This window comes from Elgaria multicarinata, chromosome 22, assembly GCF_023053635.1.
Source record: "Elgaria multicarinata webbii isolate HBS135686 ecotype San Diego chromosome 22, rElgMul1.1.pri, whole genome shotgun sequence".
Classification (NCBI taxonomy): domain Eukaryota; kingdom Metazoa; phylum Chordata; class Lepidosauria; order Squamata; family Anguidae; genus Elgaria; species Elgaria multicarinata.
In genome coordinates, this window is record NC_086192.1 from 5,393,231 (window position 1) to 5,417,633 (window position 24,403).

General features: G+C 42.1%; 1 protein-coding gene across 4 annotated transcripts in view; it reads right to left on the reverse strand.

The window, feature by feature from the left end:
- NLK (nemo like kinase) overlaps nucleotides 1-24,403 on the reverse strand; it is a 125,891-nt gene that overhangs the window by 34,806 nt on the left and 66,682 nt on the right. For all 4 annotated transcript variants that reach the window (XM_063146700.1, XM_063146699.1, XM_063146698.1 and 1 more), the window contains 3 exons: nucleotides 20,101-20,230; nucleotides 14,726-14,781; nucleotides 161-267 (listed from right to left, as the gene is read on the reverse strand). In XM_063146700.1, the coding sequence (XP_063002770.1) occupies nucleotides 161-267; nucleotides 14,726-14,781; nucleotides 20,101-20,230 (293 nt within the window). The remainder of the gene's footprint in view (nucleotides 1-160; nucleotides 268-14,725; nucleotides 14,782-20,100; nucleotides 20,231-24,403) is intronic.

Genomic DNA, 24,403 nt, shown 5'->3' on the forward strand with positions numbered 1-24,403 from the left:
AACAAGCCACCAAACACAGACAACGTGTTAACCCAGCCTGCAGAAAACGTGTTGTGTTTTCTACAGGGAAACGTGTGGTTGACAATGGGGAAATGGCTTTTACATGTTGCAATGGGGACCGAACACATTTATTCTGGATTAAAAACCAAAAATAAATTACCTCTTAAAATCTGGTAAAGAAAAACTTTGACATGATCCGAGCTGAGTGGTTGAGGAGAGACAATAATCTTATGGAGGTCACTCTGCATCAATTCTGTAACAACATATCTTCAATTGCATTCATTAAGGAAAGTACAGGCGTGGAAGCACATCAGATAATTTCAACTCCTACATAGCTTCCCCAACTGGGTGCAAGGAACATCCCAAAAGGTGCCTCTTCTCATGTTTTTAAAATCTTTAACAGAGGTCTCAGCAGTTGCTAACAATTATTTCCATTTTTAACACCACCTCTTTGTCCCCAGCTTTGAGCTAGTTTTTCTGCCTAGAAGACTATATGGGAAATTTCTCTGTGCTTTGGAGGGCAGTACAGCATCTTTGCTTATTTTAGGTGCACACCAAGCACATTTTCCCAGATTGTTCATATTCCAATTTTGTTTCTTTTGCATTGGCTGGATCACATGAAGGAAACAAGACAAAAGGTGCCATTTGGTAGATCAACACTCACAGAAAACGTAACAGCTTGTTGGTGATATAAAACAGTAATTTGGTATGAGAAAAGTCAGCATTCTTTTCCTGCTGACATTTAAGGTGGAGTTGCAAATTAGCACCAGGAACACCACAGACTTTTGCAGAGAGATGAGGAGAAAGCCCGCCTGCTTTTCTCACGCATCATTAGGGTGGAAACATGACTTAAAAAGGCACCTTGAGAACTGCCGATAGGTGCCGCCTGTTTGCCTGAGTCATACTTGCAGAGCTGACTGAATGATTTTTCCATTGTCAGCAATAAAGTGCTTCGACGTAACTGAAAGACAGAGCAAGAGGGTGTCAGGGTTCCACCTCCTGCATCAATGTAATTGCCAGGCGAGCTCTCTGATGTACAAGCTTGGCTGCTGACAGGAGTCTGGGAAGATGTACAGCCTGAAGCAAAAGCTTGATTTTCAAGTAACAGATTGTGCCTGCAGCGACAGTACTGGAAGGCAAGTGAGGTGGAATAAACCAAAACTGGATGTAAAAGGTCTTAACCTTTAGAGCCCTACACTGGCTTAGGATCCAGGTACCTGTTGGACCACTTTCTCCGCCATAATAATAATAATAATAATAATAATTTTATTTATTTCTTACCCGCCTCTCCCTTTGGATCGAGGCAGGGAACAACATTAGTACAGGAATCAACACATCTTAAAAATTCTTGGTTTTACATTGATCTGGATAGGCCTGCCGGAAAAGGCTAGTCTTTAAAGCTGCCTTAAAATCACAGAGAGAGTTAATTTTACGAATCTCCTCTGGCAGGATCTAACCCAATTAAGCCTGCATATCCCCTTGTCCATTCCACCTTACAAATTGCAGGCTTCGGCGGCGCTGGGAGGTCTATCCTGTCCAGGAACATTTTTGCCTTCCCACACCCCTAAACCTTTGCTTTTTTGCTTAATGCCAAGCCAGGATAAGAGTTTGATCACTACTTCGTGACATTTCCATAGGCCCTCGTAAAAGCATTACCTGGCTGTTACTCCACACCCCCCCTGCTATTTTTGAATACAAAGAGTTGGTCCTGCTATGTTATGGCACGAAGCTAGAAATGCTATGCCAATGATGGCTGCTGGTCATGATGACTATACACTCCCCTCCAGGATTAGAGGAATAATGCTTCTGAATACTAGTTGCATTTGGAAGGCGAGGGCCATTGCTCTCCTTCCTGCTAATGGTCTTCCCAGAGGCATCCGGTTGGTCACTGTGGGGAAACAGCATGTTGGACTACATAGGCCTTTAGTCTGATCCAGCAGGGCTCTTGCAGAGAGATTTCAGAAGCATTTACACAACTTATTCAGGAAACATGGCCCTATTGCCAAAGTCCCACATGTGTTAACATTCTTTGCATTTTAGAATCACAGAATCATAGAATAGTAGAGTTGGAAGGGGCCAACGAGGCCATCAAGTCCAACCCCCTGCTCAATGCAGGAATCTACCCTAAAGCATCCCTGATGGATGGTTGTCCAGCTGCATCTTGGAGGCCTATAGGGTGGGAGAGCCCACAGCCTCCCCAGGTAACTGGTTCCACTGTCGTACGGCTCTAACAGTCAGGAAGTTTTTTCTGATGTCCAGCCAGAATCTGGCTTCCTGTCACTTGAGCCCGTTATTCTGTGTCCTGCAGTCTGGGAGGATCGAGAAGAGATCCTGGCCCTCCTCTGTGGGACAACCTTTTAAGTATTTGAAGAGTGCTCTCATGTCTCCCCACAGTCTTCTCTTCTCCAGGCTAAACATGCCCAGTTCTTTCAGTCACTCCTCATAGGGCTTTGTTTCCAGACCCCTGATCATCCTCGTTGCCCTCCTCTGAACATGCTCCAGATTTTCTGCAACCTCTTTACCTCTATTGCAAGTTTTATGGATCCCCACCCCCATCACAGCTTTTGAAAATCTCTCACCCTCACCCCCCACACAATTCCAGAACAATTCCAATACTCCGCAGTTTATTATGGTATGAACAACTTCCTTGTTTAGCTCCCCCACCTAAATCCTCCTCAGCCTCAATCCTGAGCATAATGTCTCCCAGATGTCTCAACTAGTTGCCATGCCAACTAAAGCAGCTTAAAATTAAACGAGGGCCTGGAATGGCACCTGCACTGCTCCAGGTCTGCTGTGTATTAAGAAAAAAAAAAGCTTTCAACAAGGGCTCAAAGGTGCTGTTAGCTTGAACAGCAACTATCTCATGATTGTCTCTGGCTAACTGAAGACAGGCCTCTAAGCTAGAACAACAGCAGGTCTTCCTTGATGGTCTTCATTCAGCAGCTGGTGTCCGAATAGGTCAACCCCCTTTGCCTTTTCTAGCACTGATAATTTTTCCGTAAGTTTCCCTCTCATGAAGCTACATTCAGGATATATAAGGACAGCACATTTTTGTGGATGTCTGTCTTTCCACGTTTAACTTTGATCCATAAATATCATGGCCAGAGGGCATGGGAGGTTGCCCTGGTTACGATATCCCCACACTGAACAGCACTCCTGGATAGAAAATGCTGCTGACAGTAATAATTAGCCAAGGAGCTGCATAAAATTAGAAGTACGAAACACACCAATTTGCTTCAGAACAATAATCAAGGCACAAAAGCAGGGGACAATAGAAGGGCTTTAATTTGTGCTGACTGAGAGACTTGAAGCTAACAGGCGATGGCACCCTGACAAGTGAACCCATAGTACAAGTCTTGACGCATCACAAAAGTATTGCCTTGCACTCCCTTTCCCTGAGAACTGGAAAGTTCAGAGAAATCCTTCACAGATTATATTGCCTCGAGAGAAAGTCGCGTCTTTGCAATTGCCTGCCATTTACAAAACACAGGGGTGTGCAGACACAAGCACACTGGCTATTTATGTATGCACGTATTTATTTATAAATACTGCACCAGAGTCGCAAAAGTGTCAGTCCAGTCTCCTAAAATCCTAAACCAGCTTTCTTGGCAAATCCAATTGTTGCCTTCTGTCCCTTGCTCTGGCAGAGTCAGCAAAACCATTTCAGCTCTCTCTATGAATGGGGGCAATTCTCAATCCAGCAGTCAACTACTTGTTAGAGACCACTGCACCACATCAATCACTAGGCCATACAAAATCATGAAGGGCACCATTTGATTTGCCTAACGGAACACAATGGCCTCCTCTTGATGTATTTTCTACCACAGTTGACGCTGCAGGTGCACCTCTGTAGTACTCTTAACGTTTCACCTTACGGGTCAACATTTTGAACACAATTTATACGCGGTGTGGACCAGAAAAACAAGTTCACTGAGAGAAACAGATTTAATTCTGATACAACAGTCAAAAACGGCCATGAAGACAAACAGTTCTTGTTTAGTACAGGATGTGCTAAAAATGGCATTGCAAGACCTTTGGGACTGGGTCTCATGTTGCATTTTTGTTCAAACTGTTATATGGGGAAGTATTTTATTTTGTAACGCAGAAATGGCCTCACTAGGATATTTGTTTTGTCAGTTTCGGCATTGCTCAAGGAGACCCAAGTGTACAAAAACCAGACTTTCCGTCTGCACTTCTGTTTACAAGCTCTGTCCTCTAACATTCTCAGCACTCTAGATTTAAGTCTTCAAAACATGAGGAGTTCTAGGAAAGCCGCACAAAGCAATCTGCAGGAATAAGAGAAGCTTAAGGGCACTGCTTCATAGGCAGAAGACTTAGGGTTGGTTATGGTATCAGCCCGGTGATGTGGCCGCTGCTGGGCTTCTTAACTATATTGGGTGTCGAATTGTGCAATTTGTGTGAAGTGCGATGCCTATGTGCTTCATTTATTTATTTATTTATTTATTACATTTCTATACCGCCCAATCGCCGAAGCTCTCTGGGCGGTTCACAAAAATTAAAACCATCATAAAACAACCAACAGGTTAAAAGCACAAATACAAAATACAGTATCAAAAGCACAACCAGGATAAAACCACGCAGCAAAATTGATATAAGATTAAAATACAGAGTTAAACTTCAGGCAATTTTCAGCCATGCTGGGGTGGTCAAGGTTGAGAAGTCAACCAAACCACATGACACCACTACACGAACTGACTGTATGGTTACACACTGAGAACCACCACACTGTTGCGATAATATCTCCATGCATTAGAGCATATGTTCACACATGCGGTCATCAAACAACTTCAAGGGATTTCTCTGTGCGAAGACATTGACCAGCAGAAACTCTCATAACACCTTAGGTCACTCCAAACAATATTATTTCAAGGAGGCAATTCACAAATTTTCAACTCCATCAGGGTGGATTGATTTCAGTCTTCCCCACCCCTCTTTTTTTGTGATTTAAGTCAAATTTCCAACTTTCTAATGCATATATTTACTGAATCATCACAGATACTAATTGGTTATTACAACAATACTACCCTGGAACATAATTGAAAGCCTCTGGTCAAGCAGCTCATATGCTTTTTACCCGAGGGACAGAATTTATATCTACAAGGTGGGGGTGGTGTTGCAAGGGGAAAATTCTGTTTAACTGTCCCTACACACATGCAAAGAAACTGAGCAAGATCACTTATATGAAGTACCCAAAACTTTTCAGGCGTAAGGGTTGGAAGGTGCTAAGTGGGCACAGTGTTTCTACATAGCATGGAAAGTAAATTTATTTATTTATTACATTTTTGTACCACCCAATAGCTGAAGCTCTCTGGGCGGTTCACAAATGTTGATGCTGTTCGGCTGGCGAGAGTCTAAATTTTCAAAATCATAATGCTTAACACTCGCAGGTTGCATATTTCTGTTCCTGGTTCATGACATTACATAAGAAAAAGTTATAAAAATGTGTTTGATAGATGATCTTTAATTCAATTTAAAGATAAGTGTGATATGTTTTATTATGTTAAAACACTTTAAATCTGGTTATTTTTAAAAGAGTCACTTAACTGATTTTTAGAAAGAAAATTAAGTATACCTTTCATCATTTATTTTTACTTACTCTGTTAGGTTACTGAGCAATTTGTAGTTATTCTCATCACCTTTCCCTTCCACCGTGTAAGACGATGACCCCCTCAAATGTGCTCAACTAGAATGTCATCTGGACCCAAATCTTACATATCAGAGGATGCCTATTTATTCCAAGTAGCTAGAAAACGGTTTAACACATTAACCTTGTAAGTATTATCTGTACATAGTAATATTAAGAACTTCAGAACATAAGAACCACGCTGGATCAGACCAGGAGTCCATCTAGTCCAGCGTTCTGTTCATACAGTGGCCCACAAGCAGGAAATGAGTGCAACAGCACCCTCCTGCCCATATTCCCCAGCAACTAGTGTATACAGGCTTACTGCCTCTGATACTGGAGATAGCACATAGCCATCAGGACTACCAGCCATTTATAGGCTTCTCCTCCAGGAATTTATCCAGCCCCGTTTTAAAGCCATCTAAATTGGTGGCCATCACTACAGCTTGTGGTAGTGAATTCCATAGTTTAACTAGGCCCTGTATGAAGTCCTTCCTTTTATCTGACCGGAATCTCTGACCAATCAGCTTCATGGGATGACCCCATTGGGTTCTCGTATTTTCAGAGAGGAAGAAAAATGTCTCTCCATCCTCACTCGCCACACCAGGCATAATTTGTATTCCCACTCGTGGCTGAAGAATATGCTAGCAGCTCTTCTAATAAGTAGTAACAGTGTTGTCCTATCTTACTTGCAAGAGGGTGGAGTTAATAAAGCCCTGTCAGGAGAGGCTATTTTATGATAGCGCCATAGAGCCTTCAATATAGCTTCCTCTCTCCACACACAGGCAGAAAATGAAACAAAACGAAGGCATTCGCCTTATTGCTGGAGCTCAACTGGCTGCCTGTATGTTTCCGAGCCCAATTCAAGGTGCTGGTTTTGACCTATGAAGCCTTACACGGCTTGGGACCACAATACCTGACAGAACGCCTCTCCCGACGTGAATATACCCGGTCACTACGTTCAACCTCTAAGGTCCTCCTCCGGGTGCCTACTCCGAGAGAGGCTTGGAGTGTGGCAACGAGGGACAGGGCCTTTTCGGTGGTGGCTCCCAGACTGTGGAACGATCTCCCTGACGAGGCTCGCCTGGCGCCAACGCTGCTATCTTTCCGGCGCCAGGTTAAGACTTTCCTCTTTGCCCAGGCATATGGCGGCACATCTTAATCACCCACATGTTTAGTTTTTTTAAAAACGGTTTTTAATGCTTTATGTGTGTATGTTCTGTGTTTTAGAATTTTAAAGTTTGTATACTTGTTTTTATTTCAATTTTAGAATTTCTGTAAACAGCCCAGAGAGCCCTGGCTATGGGAGCGGTATATAAGTGTAATAAATAAATAAATAAATAAATAAACAAACAAACTCCCCTTTGGGCCTCTGATAAATGCCCTGGAGCCATCAATAAGCAATGGTGGGTGCTGGGGGTTCCTGTCACGTGCAAGCAGAAGCACCCATCTCTAAAAACATCACACACATCCTCAGGTAGCTCTAATCATGTAAACTAGTGACAACAGTGACAAGCTGAAAGCAACATGCTTTATAAATAAAGGCCACCGTGACAGTTGGCTATGAGTTTAGGAGTATCACAGAAAACCGTAGTGTACATCAAAGCTTAAGTATTAGGGAGCTGGGATTTGTAGCCAGCTGGAATCCCGCCAGAAGCGCTTTGTATTGCTTGGCTATGCCTATGGTAATGAGGAATGCACCATCAAATGCCAGCTCAGAAGTGGATTAACTTGGGGGGGGGGATAAAAAAAAATCCAAAAATAACTTCTGCAACCGTGCAAGGCAAATTGCTAGAGCCACTGTGTTGGGATTAGGGTTTCGCCAAGGTGGGTGGAATGTGAAAGCGATTGTAATGACGGGGGTCGTACTTACAAACAGAAGCTTTTTGTTAAAAAGCAAATAAAAAAACCCCAAATCTGACCACCAAACTATGCGGCACTAGCTGCAACTTCTAGAGCTAGTATAAGGGTAGCCCCCACATAGAGCTCATCACAGTAGTCAAGATGTGAGGCTACTAATGCATGGGTTATTGCAGCTATGCAATATGCAGCTATGAAAGGCTGCAGCTGGCGCACCGGCCTACGACCGTTGAGGACACACCTTGTCACTGAACCTCATGGGCCTCCAAGTCACAGTGATGGGTCTGGGAACACTTTCTATGTGCCTGCTCCATTGGAGGGAGTGCAACCTAGGGGAGGCTGGTGGACCTGATTTTAGTAGGGCAGAGATTCCATTCTGGGTTTTATTTATAACCAGCCAGAAGTCTAAAGGAGCTATCCATGGTGCAATCCCATCCAGAACAGGCAAACTGCTTAATTCCTGGACCTGTGGTCCACCCATCCACAGGACCTCCATCCAACTCCAAATCTCCTAATGGCCACTCCCAACGTCTTCATATAGATATGGAATAACATTGGGCACAAGATGGTAGCCTGCGGTACTCTGTGGCACCCAGTGCTCCTTGCTGTAATCAGCCCTGTAAGAAGAAGCGGAAGCTTGGTAAGACAGTGGCCCCTATCCCCAACTCATAGATTCAATCCAACAGGAGGCCATGATCAGTGTTATCTAAAGCCATGAAGACTGGGGTCACCCATTTGCCTGCCAGGCTCCTTGCCCTAATCTGATTTTTACTTTTATTTTATTTCTTAAGATTTTTAAATTATAATTTTATTCTAGAACCTCATGGCTCTAGTAAAAAAAATAAAGATAATACATGCCCCCAAACTGTCCACCCCTACACTTCCACGGAGTATGGGCCCTCACCTTTTCATTCTTTTCTTTGCCATTTGACACTTCCTCCTATCTCCACCTCTAAACCTCTGCCCACCTTCCTTCCCATCTAGACTAAGCCCTCTGGGCATTGGCCTTGTCACATCCACACGGCTCCTAGCACAACCCTGGCACTGTACGCGCAAAGAGGAGGACTGGAAGTGAACCAAGGTACAGCCCAAAAGCCACATTTTGCTTCCAGCTTACAAGTTGCATAAAAATGCAAAGAAGCAGCTTAGAGCAGGCAACTGACCAAAGAAAGCAACATTTTTGGTTTATGTCATCAGTTTATGGTTAAACATTGATCCACAAATATCTTCACTACTATCAATTTTTTTTTTTTTAGTTTTTAAACTAACAATTTATCCATGTTCTATGGCAGCCTTCCTCAACCTGGGGCGCTCCAGATGTGTTGGACTACAACTCCCAGAATGCCCCAGCCAGCTGGCTGGGGCATTCTGGGAGATGCAGTCCAACACATCTGGAGCGCCCCAGGTTGAGGAAGGCTGTTCTATGGTGATTAGAAATGCTTGTCTGCAAATTCAAAGCAGTCCTGTTAAGGCTAATTATGATCAAACATGTTAAGCATGATAGCCCCTTAAAGCAGCAGCTAAAAATCACATGATAAAGACATCAAGCACCTCATTGTTGTCAACATGGCTTCTTTCAGGCAAATCAGCTCTCCTAGAAAGGGTTAACGTGCAAAGGGTAATTAGAATTCAAAAAAGAATATGGTATTATTAGAATCAAGGTGGGATCAATACCACTACATTTTTCAAAAGTACTGCAGCACCTAACCACTTAAAGGTTTATTGAAAACTGTTAATATTAGAATGCAAAACAACCTACACCATTTAAAAATCCATTAATTGGAAATGCATTATGAAGAAAGGTATATACTAAATAGGTTTCAGGGGTAATGGAGATCTCTCCAGGATCGCAATTTCTTATAACGGAATGGAATCGGCGGCTATTAACACATTCAAAGTCATGGCTGATGACCGCTAGGATCCTTCATATTATTGCACAAAAGTAAAAGATTAAAGTAGTCCTTATTGCCTGCAGTTATTCACCTCTTGGAATTCTTGTGATGGATTAAAACATACATACAGCCCACGCACAACCATCAAAAACTGGACTTGGCTTCCAGGCACTTGTGCAAAGGTGAGACCCACACCTATGTCATTGCTGGCCAAATTCTACAATGAGAAGTCAGGAATGTAAGGTGCTGCTGTGTATCCAGGTACTGCCAGTGCACACATTAGCTTTCTCCCCTCATGTGCCTAAGAACAGTCAGATGGGATGGGAAAAGAAAATGCATGTTTGACTCGCCTTTAGAAACACAGCAGGCATGGAGTCGCAGTGGTGTATCGCTACTCACAGTCTTCTTGTTTCGAGCGTGTTTATCAGGCAGGGGTTTCAGAAAGAACAGGAATTCTGTTGGTGTGCCGCCTGCCCCACTGCTCAACAGTCTCCCTTCCTGAACTAGCCAAAGTGGTCTCGGGGTTGGTGCTGGAGTCTCCATGGCTTGTTGTGCTCGAAGACGTCAACGTACACGCTGAGGCCACTTTGTCGGGAGTGGCTCAGGAATTCATAGCCTCCATGGCAACCATGGGTCTTTCCCAATTAATATCTGGCCCCGCTCATTCAGCAGAGCACATTTTGGATTTGGTTTTCTATACTGGAAACTAGACAAGGGGAGTGTGTTCCTGTTTGACCTTTAGGTGGTTTTTGATGCCATCGACTATGGTATCCTTTTGAGGCATCTGTCTGAGGTGGAACTGAAAGGTGCTGTTATGTAGTGGCTCCTGCCCTTCTTGGATGGGTGCTCTCAAAAGGTGGTGCTGGGGGATTCTTGTTTGACACTGTGGCCATTGTGGTATCTTATCCCCCGTGTTATTTAACATATACATGAAACTGCTCGGCAAGATAGTCCGGAGTTTTGGGTTTCAGTGCCACCAGTATGCTGATGACACCCAGCTCTATCTCTTCTTTCCATCTAAATCCAAGAAAGCTGTTCTGGTTCTAAACAGGTGCCTGATGTTGATGGTGGACAGGATGAGGGCAAACTTAATCTAGACAAGACAAAGGTGCTTTTGATCAGTCGAAAGGCAGATCAGGGAGTAGGGATTCAACCTGTGCCAGACTGCTGAAGACTACTGAAGTTGGTGCTGTATTTTATTTTTTATTCTGATCTTATTGCATTTTAATGCATTGCTTTAATCAGTTTTAAGTGTAAACCGTCTTGAGTGCCATGTTTTGGTAGGGTACAAATCAAACCAAATAAATCAGTCCATAATACACATTCCAAAGTGTCCAGGGTGATGTAGGTCACTTCTTGGGGAGAACAATATTTTTAAGTGGACGATTAACAAGCCAAGCAGAACAACTGATCTATAGGTCGGTATCTGATGTTACATGCAGCACTACAAAAAGATGCCCCAGTACTTCTTGCTTCCATGGCAATACATGAAGGAAGGGAAACTTGGGAGGGAGAGAAGCTTCAGAGGCACATTCAGTCGGTGCATCGGCCCTGATTATCCTTCCTGCTTTAGTTCACCTTTACAACGGAAGTACAAAAAGTAGACGGACAAAAGCATGCACTCGTGCTCTTTCAGGTATTTCTCATAATATCCAAAGTCACCTACACTTGCCTCAATTAAAGTTTTATCACACAAAAGATGTTAAAAAGTGACAGGCCTGCCAATACTTAATCTAATCACATCCATTTTCGAGCCGCAAATGCATGTGGCTTTAAAGACTCAATAAGAAGGGAGACTGAGGCTATGTACAAATTGACTTGAAAGGTGTATAACGGTGCCACCGCTGCTTGCAGTACTTTATTTATTTATTGGCCCTGCTATGATCTCTGGGCAAATTCTTATTTTGGCCTTTTCAACAATACAGCACAGAGGATGTATTGGTATATTAATACATAAAAACAGTTATATATAAAAAAAGCTAGGTAAAGAAAGGATTATGAACAAGCCAGCTGTGACTCCACATGGCAAATATAAAAATGATTTTTGTGCATCAATACAAAACAGAAGGTTAGCTGTGAGTGGTTCTACAGACGGAGACAACCAATATATTGATTTCATAAAAAGATGCCAAATTTTTCACTAGGTGGGTTAATTTTTCCATTACTGAATGCTGCGAGACTTGTCTGTCATCATGACGGCATTATGAGCCAAGCCAGTCTTTCAATTGTGAGTGAACCGGAACTTTCTCCTGATGTCCACGATCGTATCTCGGCATGTCTTTCAGATATCTCAGCTTGGTTGCTTCATCGTCGCTTGAAACTTAACATGGCAAAGACTGAATTGCTTGTTTTTCCTCCTAAACCTTCTCCTCATCTCTCATTCTCTCTTACTGTCAATGATGTTACGCTTACTCCGGTCAAGGAAGCTCGTAGTCTTGGCTTTATATTTGATTCCTCGCTTTCCTTTATTCCTCATATTGAGACAGCAGCTAAATCCTGTCGTTTTTTCCTTTATAATATTGCCAGGATTCGATCATTTTTGTCTGTCTCTTCTGCCAAAATGCTTGTTCATGCACTGGTTATTTCTCGGTTAGACTACTGCAACCTTCTTCTCTCTGGCCTTCCTTCTTCTCACATCAGTCCGTTGGTTTCTGTCCACCACTCTGCCGCTAAGATCATCTTCTTGGCTCGCCGCTCTGACCATGTTACTCCGCTTCTGAAATCTCTTCATTGGCTTCCAATTCACTTCAGAATCCAATATAAACTTCTCCTGTTTAACCTTCAAAGCTTTTCACGGTCTAGCTCCTTCCTATCTCTCCTCTCTCATCTCACACTATTGCCCCGCTCGTGCTCTTCGCTCCTCTGATGCCATGTTTCTCGCCTGCCCAAGGGCCTCTACTTCCCTTGCTCGGCTTCGTCCATTCTCTTCTGCTGCCCCTTATGCCTGGAACACTCTTCCAGAACATTTGAGAACTACAAGTTCAACCGCAGCTTTTAAAGCTCAACTGAGTTACCAGGCTCTGCCTCCAGAGATGTGTCCAAGCCCACGTGGTCAGTCCTGATTGGTGGGTGAGCACCCTCCTGACCCCACCGACAGAATTCTTAAGTCCAATAGTGTGCTATGAAAAAAATGACATTTTTTTCTTCACCTCATGTACCTGATGGGGCGGAAGATGCCGTATAGAATGCTAAATGGCTGTTTAATTTGTTATGCTGTTTGTCTGCTTCACCTAATTCTCTTTGTAACCTCAAACTAGATTAATAAATTAATCCCCTCCTTTAATTTGGACCCACTGGATTGCACCTTCCTCATCATTTCATGCTACAGAGAAACTGCGAATCATGCTCATGTGCTGGGACCAGTAGAGACTACAAGGAAAAGGAAAAGGAAAGGAACTTCTCGTTCAAGCACTTGAATCACTGCTGACTCCTAGAGGGACGCCTGCTTTCGCTGACGTTTTCTTGGCAGACTTTGTAGCGGGGTGGTTTGCTGTTGCCTTCCCCAGTCGCGGCTACCTTTCCCCCAGCTAGCTGGGCACTCACTTTACTGGCCTCGGGAGGATGGAAGGCTGAGTCGACCTGAGCCGGCTGCCTGAGAACCAGCTTCCGCTGGGATCGAACTCAGGCCGTGGGGAGAGTTTCGGCTGCAGTAACCCCACCTTCCTAGGCTGAGGCAGGGGCACTTAAAAACCATTTGGGTAATTTAACCTCCCCTTTGTGGTCTCTAAAAGTCTCATGTGGCGCAGAGTGGTAAGTGGCAGATCCTTGATCTCTGGAGGGCTTCAGGAGAGCAGGAACACCAACACGCTTGACTAGCATTGGACCTTATGGAAGTCCATCTTGAGCAGGGTTCCTTCTGAAGCTATGGGGCTTCAAATACACCTCCTTTAAAGTCCACACATGAGGCATTTCGTCACTGACCTGGTGTTATTAATGCTTCAAATATTTGTAATCTGTCCATTTTGTTCGAAATTGGGTCTGAAATATAATTTGTGCTCTTATCTAAAAAATCGTCTATCGACCTACTGCTGTGTGTTTTTCAAGACACACTTTGCAAAGCCTCTCCCCCACCCCAAACGTTTTGCTGCAATTATCTTTTTATCTGCTCTAATGTTTTAAGTTAGCTCTAAATATAGCAATAGATTAGCGGGATGAGTCTAGGCAGACTGTTGCCATTAAGATCTTTAAGCTGGTAAACTCCCTAACCAAGAAGAAGAAAACAATTCTTATTTAAAATCAGTGCCCTTGGCTCAGTAGATTCCACCTACATCTGCCTTGAAGTCCCAAAAGGAATTATATTTATTTATTTATCACATTTCTAAAACTCCCAATTCCCAAAGTTCCCTTAGCACAGCCTTTCTCAACCTGGGGCGCTCCAGATGTGTTGGACTGCATCTCCCAGAATGCCCCAGCCAGGGCTGGGGCATTCTGGGAGTTGTAGTCCAACACATCTGGAGCGCCCCAGATTGAGGAAGGCTGCCTTAGCAAGATCGAACTTACTGAAAAAATACAAACATTAGCAGGGCAAAGAAAAAATCTAGTAATATTTAATTTCTATGTGTAAAGTATTTCCACAAAATAACAACACAGAAAGAGTCTAACATGAACAGGTTCATCAATTATGTTGTGGCAGAGTGGTTAGAATGTTGGTCTTAGACTTGGAAGATCTGGGTTCTAGTCCCCACTTGGTCCATGGAAGCTCACTGGGTGACTCTGGGCCAGATTAAGTATATTCCGCCTTGAGTTCCTTAAGGAGGAAAATAGGCGGGATATAAATATAAATTTATATATATATATATATATATATATATATATATATATATATATATCTGTAACACTTTTGCTTTCCTTGCAATGAGCAGAATAGGATCTGTAAAGCGCATGAAGAGGTAAATAAATACACATTAAGCGAACCTGTGCATGTATGCCGAGGCACGTTTGGTAAACTTATCCACCATTCACGTGTTTCAAACTATGCAAATCTCATTTCCATATTACAAAGCCAAAATTTATCTGCAGTTGTTTTCTGGACATTTTCCTACTCTTTTTCAAAATATAAGCATGAAAAGTTATCTCAAGCCTTACTCGTGAAACAGAATTCATTTACTCATCTTTTCTAACAAAACTACGCCTTCAAGTGCCACCTCCTCTTCCTTTCTACACCTCTGTGATGAGCAACCAGTCTGCCATATGGACATATAACAGCTAGCCTACCTGCCGCCTTTCCAGATGCCAGAGTGCTCAAAGATTCAACCCAGCAGGCATTCTTATACGCTTGAGTCAATCACACCTACCTTAATTAAGATTGTTTATTTAATATTTAGGATACATTTCTTCAAAGTAGTCAATGTGTGGTGGCTGGAGTATGTCGAGAGCAGAGAGTACCTAAGAAATAAGAGGGAGATGGATTAGATTATTTGAAACACACTAAAAATCTTCATGTTACACAGACAGCTGTAAAAACAAAGATCTTTTGAACTCCCAACTATGCTTTTCGACTTTTCTTCTTATTTATTTATTTATTTATTTTTATTTATTTAATTACATTTATATACCGCCCCACAGCCGAAGCTCTCTGGGCGGTTTACAACATTTAAAAATAGTAAACATTAAAAGTATACAATTTAACACACACACACACACACACACACACACACACACACACACATAAAAACAGTATAAAAACAACAGTATCCATTTAAAAACAACAATTGTGGGGTCCATTAAAAACAAACTTAACGTTGTTAAATGCTGTTAAAATGCTGTTAAAAATGCCTGGGAGAAGAGAAAAGTCTTGACCTGGCGCCGAAAAGATAACAATGTTGGCGCCAGGCGAGCCTCATCGGGGAGATCATTCCACAGTCGGGGGGCCACCACTGAAAAGGCCCTCTCCCTTGTTGCCATCCTCCGAGCTTCCCTTGGAGTAGGCACTCGGAGGAGGACCTTAGATGTTGAGCGCAGTGTACGGGTAGGTTCATGTCGGGAGAGGCGTTCCTTCAGGTATTGTGGTCCCAAGCCATGTCCCAAGCCATTCTTCTTTATTGGCGGTGGCAGATGCAAAATTGAGGGGGGGACTTGCAAAAAGAAAGGGTACTACTGATACCTAATCAGAATCAATTAAAGGAGGCTTCTGGTTTGGACTTCAATGGGCAATTAAAAAATACAACGGCTAGCAATTAGCACACACTGCCATGCCGGAATGCTTCCACGCTTAATGCCTTGAAGTGCAGCAAAGCAAGCTTCTGGTTAAACTGAACCCTGCAAACATCTGATAGCATAGACTTGGCCAACATGAGGCAACATTTGCCAAGCCAACTCCTTCCAAAACAGGCCCATTTCCCAGAAGGGAGAATCCTCAAAGGCAACTTGTGTCAGGTTGGTTCACTGGACCTCATTCATGCTTCATGTCCACTAGGGTTTGCCTCTTCTGATCAGTAAAGAACAGCTGACCCAACTAAGACAGCAGCAAGCAGGAATCAGCCATCAATTTGGCTGACTGAAAATCATTCAGTCTCCTTCAGGATCATCATTGCTATAATTGTGATGGGCTGTTTGCTTGGCCAACCCATTGTAGGTTAGCGTGTTGTGTGAACCTAGACCAGTTTTATGAGGGTGGGTTGTTTTTTCTTGAAAGAGACACTCCGATAACCCACGGTCTGTACTAGGGGCTGTTTTACCCATGATAGTGTTGTCCAAACCTGGACATGCCAACCCATTGTGGGTAAAGGGCATTGGGCAACGAACCGCTTGGCAAGAGCACAGCCACAATGGCTTTTCACAATCATGGCCAATCTGCTGCCAGCAGCAGCCCCTCCAAAGTGCCTAAGTAACACTTCAGAAGAGCAGCCGCTGCCCTCCCCAGCTCCTGCCAAGACCACAGTCCCCACTCCCACCACCATCCCAACTGCTGCAGTTTATTTTTTGTTTTGTGCAAAATCAGGACTGGATTTTCTTTTCTTCTTCTTTTTTTTTTGCATTTTCCCACCCCCTTTTATATGTGCAAATGACCTGCGGGTATCCAAAATACTGGGGCTTCCTCTGGCTTCTCTCTTGTAAGTCACACATAAAAAGTAATAGTCAAGACTACGCTGTAGCAAGGCTGTTTTGACAGCCTTGCACAGTTGATAGGTGGGAAACTGGGTGGAGATCTCTGCTTAGCAAGTGTATCCCCAGGGTTCAATGCGTTGCCCTGAACCCTGGGGGTGCCCTCCTAGCAACCCCTAGTTCATGAGTCCCCAGCAATTGCTTTTAAGGGCGCCTAAAATGCCACCCCCTTTTTCTGTAACTGTTTCTATGTTGACAGCTGTCAAACTAGAAGCAGTTATTCTGTTTGGGAAAGAAAAAGGGGTAATAGTTGAAGGTAATGGTTATTATGGTGAAGTTTGTTGATCCATATATTAACATTACTGCCTCTGAGATTTGTTTGGGATTCCCAGATTCCCCTTTTAGATGGCCTGCAAAAAGCTATTTCAAGCTATACGCCCCCATTTTAATAAACCAGGCAAAATACAATACATTTACCTATGCAGAATAGCAAATTCCCTCTCTTTAAGCAGTCTATTGACAACCAAACCATGGTTTCAGAATCTGGTTTGAGTGTAACCAGTCACGACTAACGCAACAAGCTGTTGGCCCTGGTTAATGGGTGTGTGTGCTTGTTTCTAGGGCTGACTCTTGATTTGTCAAGTGTTTTTCACAGGGAGCCAGCACTACATCCGTAGCAGTCTCTAAGGCCAGATCTACACCAAGCAGCATATAGCAGTATGAAAGCGGTATAAGGTATGTGTCAATGGGCCCCAACATTTGTCAGCGCACTTCAATACCACTACAAAGGAGTAGTGTGGCTCCTACCTCTTATATTGTTATCTTTTCGGCGCCAGGTCAAGACTTTTCTCTTCTCCCAGGCATTTTTAACAGCATTTTAACAGCATTTAACAACGTTAAGTTTGTTTTTAATGGACCCCACAATTGTTGTTTTTAAATGGATACTGTTGTTTTTATACTGTTTTTATGTGTGTGTGTGTGTGTGTTTTTTTAAATTGTATACTTTTAATGTTTACTGTTTTTAAATGTTGTAAACTGCCCAGAGAGCTTTGGCTGTGGGGCGGTATATAAATGTAATAAAATAAAATAAAATAAAATAAATTATATACTGCTTCCATACCACTTTCATAGTGCTATATCCTGCTTGGTGTAGATCTAGCCTAAGTTGAGTGTTCCTATTTGAGACAAATTAAGTGAACTGAATTTTCATTAGGTTAAGTTCCCTGTGCCCTTTTCACTAATAAATGAGGCTTATTTTCACTAACAGGTGGTGCATTTTGTCTATGTGTTTAGGGGGAAAAGTTCCCCTCATTGCTTTAATATTTAGTGGAACCATCGCCACTGCTAAAGTGTGACGAGATGGTTTGGTACCCTACTCAGTATGAGCTTAAAGTAATTTAAAGGGTGCTATGGTAGTGAGAGGCAACAATGGTGGAGAACGTGATTGAGATTTCGATTGCACCTTGCTCACTTTGTGAAGGCTTGACAGAAAGAACAGCGAAAATAAAAACGCAAAACCAAATGAGATAGTGTGAAAAACAACTATCATATAGATGTGAGAGAAAGAAACTAATAATTAAACCTCAGCAAGTTCTAATTTCCCTGAGGAAGAAGCAAGCCAACAGAAAAGATTCTCTCTGAGACTGCCAAAATGGCAGTCAAAAGAGAACGGAGAAAATAGACAGGAACCCGCTACAGACAAGTGCGTTGGGAGGCTGGTGGAAGGTTCCCATGGAAAATCCTTAGCTAGCCCATGTAAGTGATGCACAGAGACTCTGAAGGCTAACTCTGGGGGCTTGCCTGCAGTCCCCTCTGGTCTGCAGGTGCTGCTGATGAATGCTGGACAGTTCTCTGAGATCTCTTGGGGATTTTCCTGCAGACATAGCTGGCTCTCAAACTTCTTCCACACACCTGTTGAGCTAAATGACCCCCCTGGTATTCTGGGGAGCCTAAAACAAGGAAATTATAGCATCGATAATTTAGAGTGCAAATGGGGAAAGGCTACGAGTATGACTGAACAGTTATGAATCCCTCGTCAATCATATTCTGTGCCAGTGATAGAAGCAAAGACATCTTACTTCGCTGGCACCATTGCGCCCACTCAGGTTCATCCAAAGGGGCTCTATTGCAAGATGAAGGGCCTTTTTTGTAGTAGGTGCTAGAAAGCAACAGCTTGAGTTCTCAAAAAGCCCACTGTGGCCAATTTGCTGGACATTTTGAAGATAAAATCATTCATATCCATGTCAGCTCAGACACCATCTTTTAACAGAATCAGAGATAGACGTGAGCGAGGAGGGGAAGGTTAAAAAATAAATGAATAAAAGGGAAGTCAGTGTGGGGAAAATATAAAGCCAGTCCTACTATCTCAGTAAGATGAGTTAGTACTGTTAAAAGATCAGAAAATTGTCACTTTTATTTTTACCACCGTTGTGGACCCCGTTTGTATTTTCAGCTTTTGAATCCAGCAAATGTTTCTCAAATATAGCAAAAACTTTGCTAACATTTGTAACTTTCAGATAAAACAGAACACGTTAATGCAGTACACTAACATTCTGGTTAAAAGCACAACACAAATCAATCCAGACCTAATGGATGTAAACCTTTAAGACAAACAGATTTACTATGGCTTAAGCTTTCATGGACTGGAACCCACTTTATCAGATGACACTCTATCACACCACAGCTCTCCCCACAATGTATCTAAGTTCCTCATAATCTTTCTGTGTGTTTGCTTTAAGAAGATCTGGCTATGCCTCTAGATCAGCGGAGGGCACATGTCAGGCTTGCAGGTTTTAATTTGTTTTTTGCTAGAATCCCAAGACAGGTTGAGATTGCTTAAAGGTCCTTAAATTAAATATGCTTGGTTACCATTCCAAATAGGTAAGAGAGTCTTCCCAGCTAAAAAAAAAAACCCTCTCAACAGTTTTTTCCTTCAGGCCAGAATTCCCTAAACTCTACCGCAACCAATTCCTTGCAAAAACGAACATATGCTGTACACCAGCCTTCCTCTGCCTCCAGCTCTTCCTGTTTCTTCTGGCTTTTAGGATGATTCAGATGTTTCAGGGACTGACTACTTGCTGACGTTCCCTCTAGTCAGATATAAAATAAGAACTGAAAATGTATTATGTATAACTTGGGTGGCTCATAAAATGATCATGTTTGCTATATTAAAGTACAGTTTATTCAGATAATAATTACAAATTTACTGAATTTACTTTTAAACATTACTAATTTTAATGATTATTTTATGAGAAAACCAAGTTATACACAATATATAAAGTCACTTTGTTACTTTAAGAACTACAAAGAGTGCTAAAAAAAATAAGCATTGCATATCTTTTATTCCCCTCCCCACACCATTTTTTCCTGAAAAAATCCTAGTATTTTCCATGGCTTCAAAATTTCCAGAAATTTTACACCACAACACGATCTGGAGGCTCACTCTGACCATTGCCTTTATTCCTCTCCTAGAAATGGAAGGGGAAAGTTCAAGTATAATTTACCATTTGCACATTGCCCTAAGGCTATTTACTACCTGTCATCCATGAGTTGTAACATGCAAGTCTGATTCAACATGACCATAGTCCTTAAAAATACTTTGGCCCTATTTATATCAGAATGAGAGCGGGATTTATCAATATTAAGATGGAGGCCACTTACATTGTCATGCTTAAAAAAACACAACATCTTCAATTCACGGAAGACCCTTTTGCAAGAGACCAGATTTTGGAAGACGTTGGGCATCTTTTTGAGTGCAACTCTCTTTCCATCTCGCGGATCTGTTACTGACCTGGAGAAGAAAAAGGAGAAGATTAAGTATCGAATCTGGTTTTAAACGTTCCATCCTCCCACTCCAAAGAACCACTAGGTTAAGTATTTTGGAGATGGATAGTCAAAGCAGCAAATCTAGAGAGGCAAGCAAAATTCCTGAACAAGTCTTGCTGCATTTCATTCTGAATATTAAGTGAATTCCAGGCCCATTACAAGCCTGTATGTTACTTGGCTATGAGATTTCTGTGCACTCAGAACCTTGGGTCATGCATTAGTAAAACTGTTCACTTTAACAGTACAGTGCAATTTGATGTGCAATCAATAAATGGAAGTATCTGTTTACTTACATTTTCATTTTCTTCTCTTTAATTACTCTATTAGTTCTAGGACACCTTCACCATTACAAGCCACTGAGTGTAGGCGAAACTGTGCTTGGCAGTATTAAATGGCTAGAGTACATTGCTTGAAAACAAGATTAATTTTGTATGGAACTATTGAAAGAAGTTACTCTTTTTGCAACAGATTAGACCATAATGCATATCTTCTGGTGGGATGTGCTGAATGCGGTTTCAGGATTACACTGAAGGGGTAGCGTGGGGGAAGACGAAGGAAAAAAACTGGCCCGGTTTGTATGATCACAGCAGGGAAATCTTGCAGGGGGCAGGGAATAAACCATCATGGCTTATTTCCTCCATGATCTTGTGAACCCAGTCCCTGCGCCTTAATCCTTCTTGGAAGCTATCCCCCCTCTGTGAAAAAGGTGGGATTTTTCTTCTGTCGCCCCCAGATTGTGGAATGGCCTGCTGGAGGATATTCGTAAAATTAACTTTCTGTGTGATTTTAAGGCAGCTTTAAAAACTAGCCTTTTCCGGCAGGCCTATCCAGATCAACGTTAAATCATGATTTTTTAAGATGTATTGATTCCTGTTCTAATGTTGTTCCCCGCCTCAATCTAAAGGGAGAGGCGGGTAAGAAATAAATATATTATTATTTTATTATTAACAATGACAAAAAAAATCCAGCAAAATGGCAGCAGATCTTGGTTTATTGTTCAAGTGGCCAAGACACATACAAATTGTCACCAAGCACTGACTAACTACTGGAACGTAAGAAGCTCCCTTATACTGAGAGCCAGTCCATTTGTCTGTCTAGCTCAGTATCGTCTACACTCAATGCCAGCAGCTCTCCAAAGTTTCGGACCTGGATATTTCCCAGCCCTACCTGGAGATGCTGGGGATTGAACCGGGGACCTTCTACATGTAAGCAGATGCTCAACCACTGAGCTATGGTCCTTCCCCCTAAAGAACACAACTCTTAGAGACTTCCTGTGATATGTTTTGTACTCAAGAATAGCACTGTGTACACAAGAATAGCATTATCTAAAAGTAGTACACATACAAGTATTGAGAACAGTAGCAACTTACTCATATGTCATCATTCATAAAGCAAGAATAAGACTGAGCCATCACACACACACAACTTTTGTCAGCAAGCACCAGACACCCTTCATAACCGAATCTGTGTCCATGTATTTTGTAGTGGGAATGGTTTCAAAAGCAAGGTGAGAAACACCTCTGTTGCCTGTTCATCCAAGCATCTGGATGCTAATTCTTAAACATTTGAAATAATTTTCTCTTGAAAAACTGAGTGCTAGCTTCCCAAAACAATTGAAGATCTCCACCTGTGTAGAAGCAGCGTATTAAACCAGGGTGATCATACAAAAAGTAGGGCAGGGCTCCTATATCTTTAACAGTTGTATAGAAAAGGGAATTTCAGCAGGTGTCATTTGTATGCATGCAGCACCTGGCGAAATTCCCTCTTCATCACCACAGTTAAAAGCTGCAGGAGTATAGTTAGACTGACCACATACCAAAGTGGGCAGGGCTCCTGCAGCTTCAACTGTTGTGATGAAGAGGGAATTTCACCAGGTGCTGCATGTATACAAATAACACCTGCTGAAATTCTCTTTTCTATTCAACTGTTAAAAATACAGGGGTCCTGTCCTACTTTTCAAATGGTCACCAAGCAGTTTTTTGGGGGGAAATGAAGTTTCACAACAAAAAGGTGATGTTTCAGACAGGGAAGAATGAAGACTACTCAAATTGGGATGATTTATGTTTATGAGAAACTTATCTGCCAATGCCTGTATATTTTGCTATACTATTTCTATATGTAACACTGACCAAACATACCCTTCTCCCAAGCTGTTTAATATTAATTGCAATAATTTAAAATATATTCTTTTTAAAAAAAAGTTTTACTTTTTCTTTTGAGTCTTGAAGAGACATAAAAGTCTGGCATTTTATGGGACTGCTGTTCAAACACACCCAAGTATTGGGCTGTGGTTTGTCAATATTGTCAGTTTAAAACGAAATCACAAAGCAATATTTCATTTAATTATTCATACAAAGACTAGCCATGCTTGTAGCTGGTAGCAATATAACCCTAATGAATGTGAATGGCGGTGTGGTAATTTCACGCCATGTTGAGTTTGTTCTCTCTTAACTCGGGGTAGCAGCTGCTTTGGTTCAGCACAAATAGTACCAGAAAACAGAGATAAGTGCTGAAGCCTGTTACACAGGAATGCTTTTATTTTCTTTGTTGCTGAAAAGGCTTGCTGTGCTGGGCTCTTCTGCCCGTTATCCGGTCTGTATGGGCTAATGAGTTGCAGGCGGTAAAGATAACAGCCAACAGACAGTACCTTCCAATGCCTCAGTTTTAAAGGAGGCCATTCTAATGAGTCTGAACAGGGTGATTTTTTAAAAGAGATCTACAGCATAAATAGGACTAAGAAGGTTCATAATACCTGAGTGAGATCCTTATTACAGTTTTGGGGATGGGCGAACGAGACAAGAATGAGTGCTAACTTTTTATAGTACATATGAGCATGGAAAATTAATTTGCTCAGTGCTCAAGGGACAAAAAAGCAACATGACACCTGAAAGGCTAATTGGTTTACAGTGGCATGTGCTTTTGTAAGCAAGAGGCTGCATCAGATGTTTTATATATCTGTCATAACACACCAATGCATATGGAAGCTCAGGCTACATGGCTATTTATGCAACATCATCAATTAGCATTTTACAAAGTAACGGAAGCAAAAACCCAGGGTCCTTCTCAGAGGTGTCTAATTATGACAGAGGACAAGACAACAACAAAAGGGACAAGTATGTATGTAAGGGACAAGCACAAGTATGTATGCCAAGTTCAATTTCGTGTTACTTGGATTTTGTTGTCAAAAGCTTCCTGGATCATTGAGAGTTTGAAAACACATCTCAGAAGACCAATATAATGGTCTGCAATAGTGAAAAAGCAAGGTGCTGTGGCACTTTAAGCTAAATCCCAATCACAGCACCACCATCCATCTGTTAATCAAGTCTGTATCTTTAATTCCTCCCATTCCTTAATATTTGGCCCATCACCAAGTCAGGTTGCCTCTTGGCCTACAACACTGTGGAAAAAATGGTTTCTAAGGGGTGGAAAGAAATTATTGTTTTTATTTATTTAATATTTTATTTATTTATTAAATGTTTATACTGCCCAATAGCTGAGGCTCTCTGGGCAATGCAAAATCAGAACCGTAAAATACAATAAGTATGCAATAAATTCAAAAGGTTAAAAGTTTAGGAATGTAATATAAAATCAGATAAATTACAGTCCAGGGAAAGCCTGTGTGAGAAGGTATGCTTTCAGAAGGCGTTTAAAGGATGTTCCAGGAGGGTTTTCCAGAGGTTGGGTGCCGCTACAGAGAAGGCCTGCCACCAAGGTTCTTCATGGCGACATTCTGTTCATTTTGGAATGGCCAGCAAGACCTCCTCTGAAGATCTTAAATGCCATCTAATTCTGAGGTTACCAGTACAACGTAGGCATTCATACGTTGTTCCGGGAAACTAGAAGCAGCTCACGTGCAATGCGCATACCCCACAGTGACCACCAGATGCTGCCGTTACTTCCAAACAGGGACACACAAATACGAAAAGCTAAAGCAGTGTGAGAAACACAGAGTGTTTTCAGTCTAGCTGCTGGAACACAGTGGTTGAGAGAACTGAACAAGGAGTTCTTAACTGCAACTTCAAAGATTACGTTTGCAGTCTGAGACCAATCTTTGAATATAAGAACATTTATTTATTTATTTATTTATTTATTACATTTTTATGCCGCCCAATAGCAGAAGCTCTCTGGGCGGTTCACA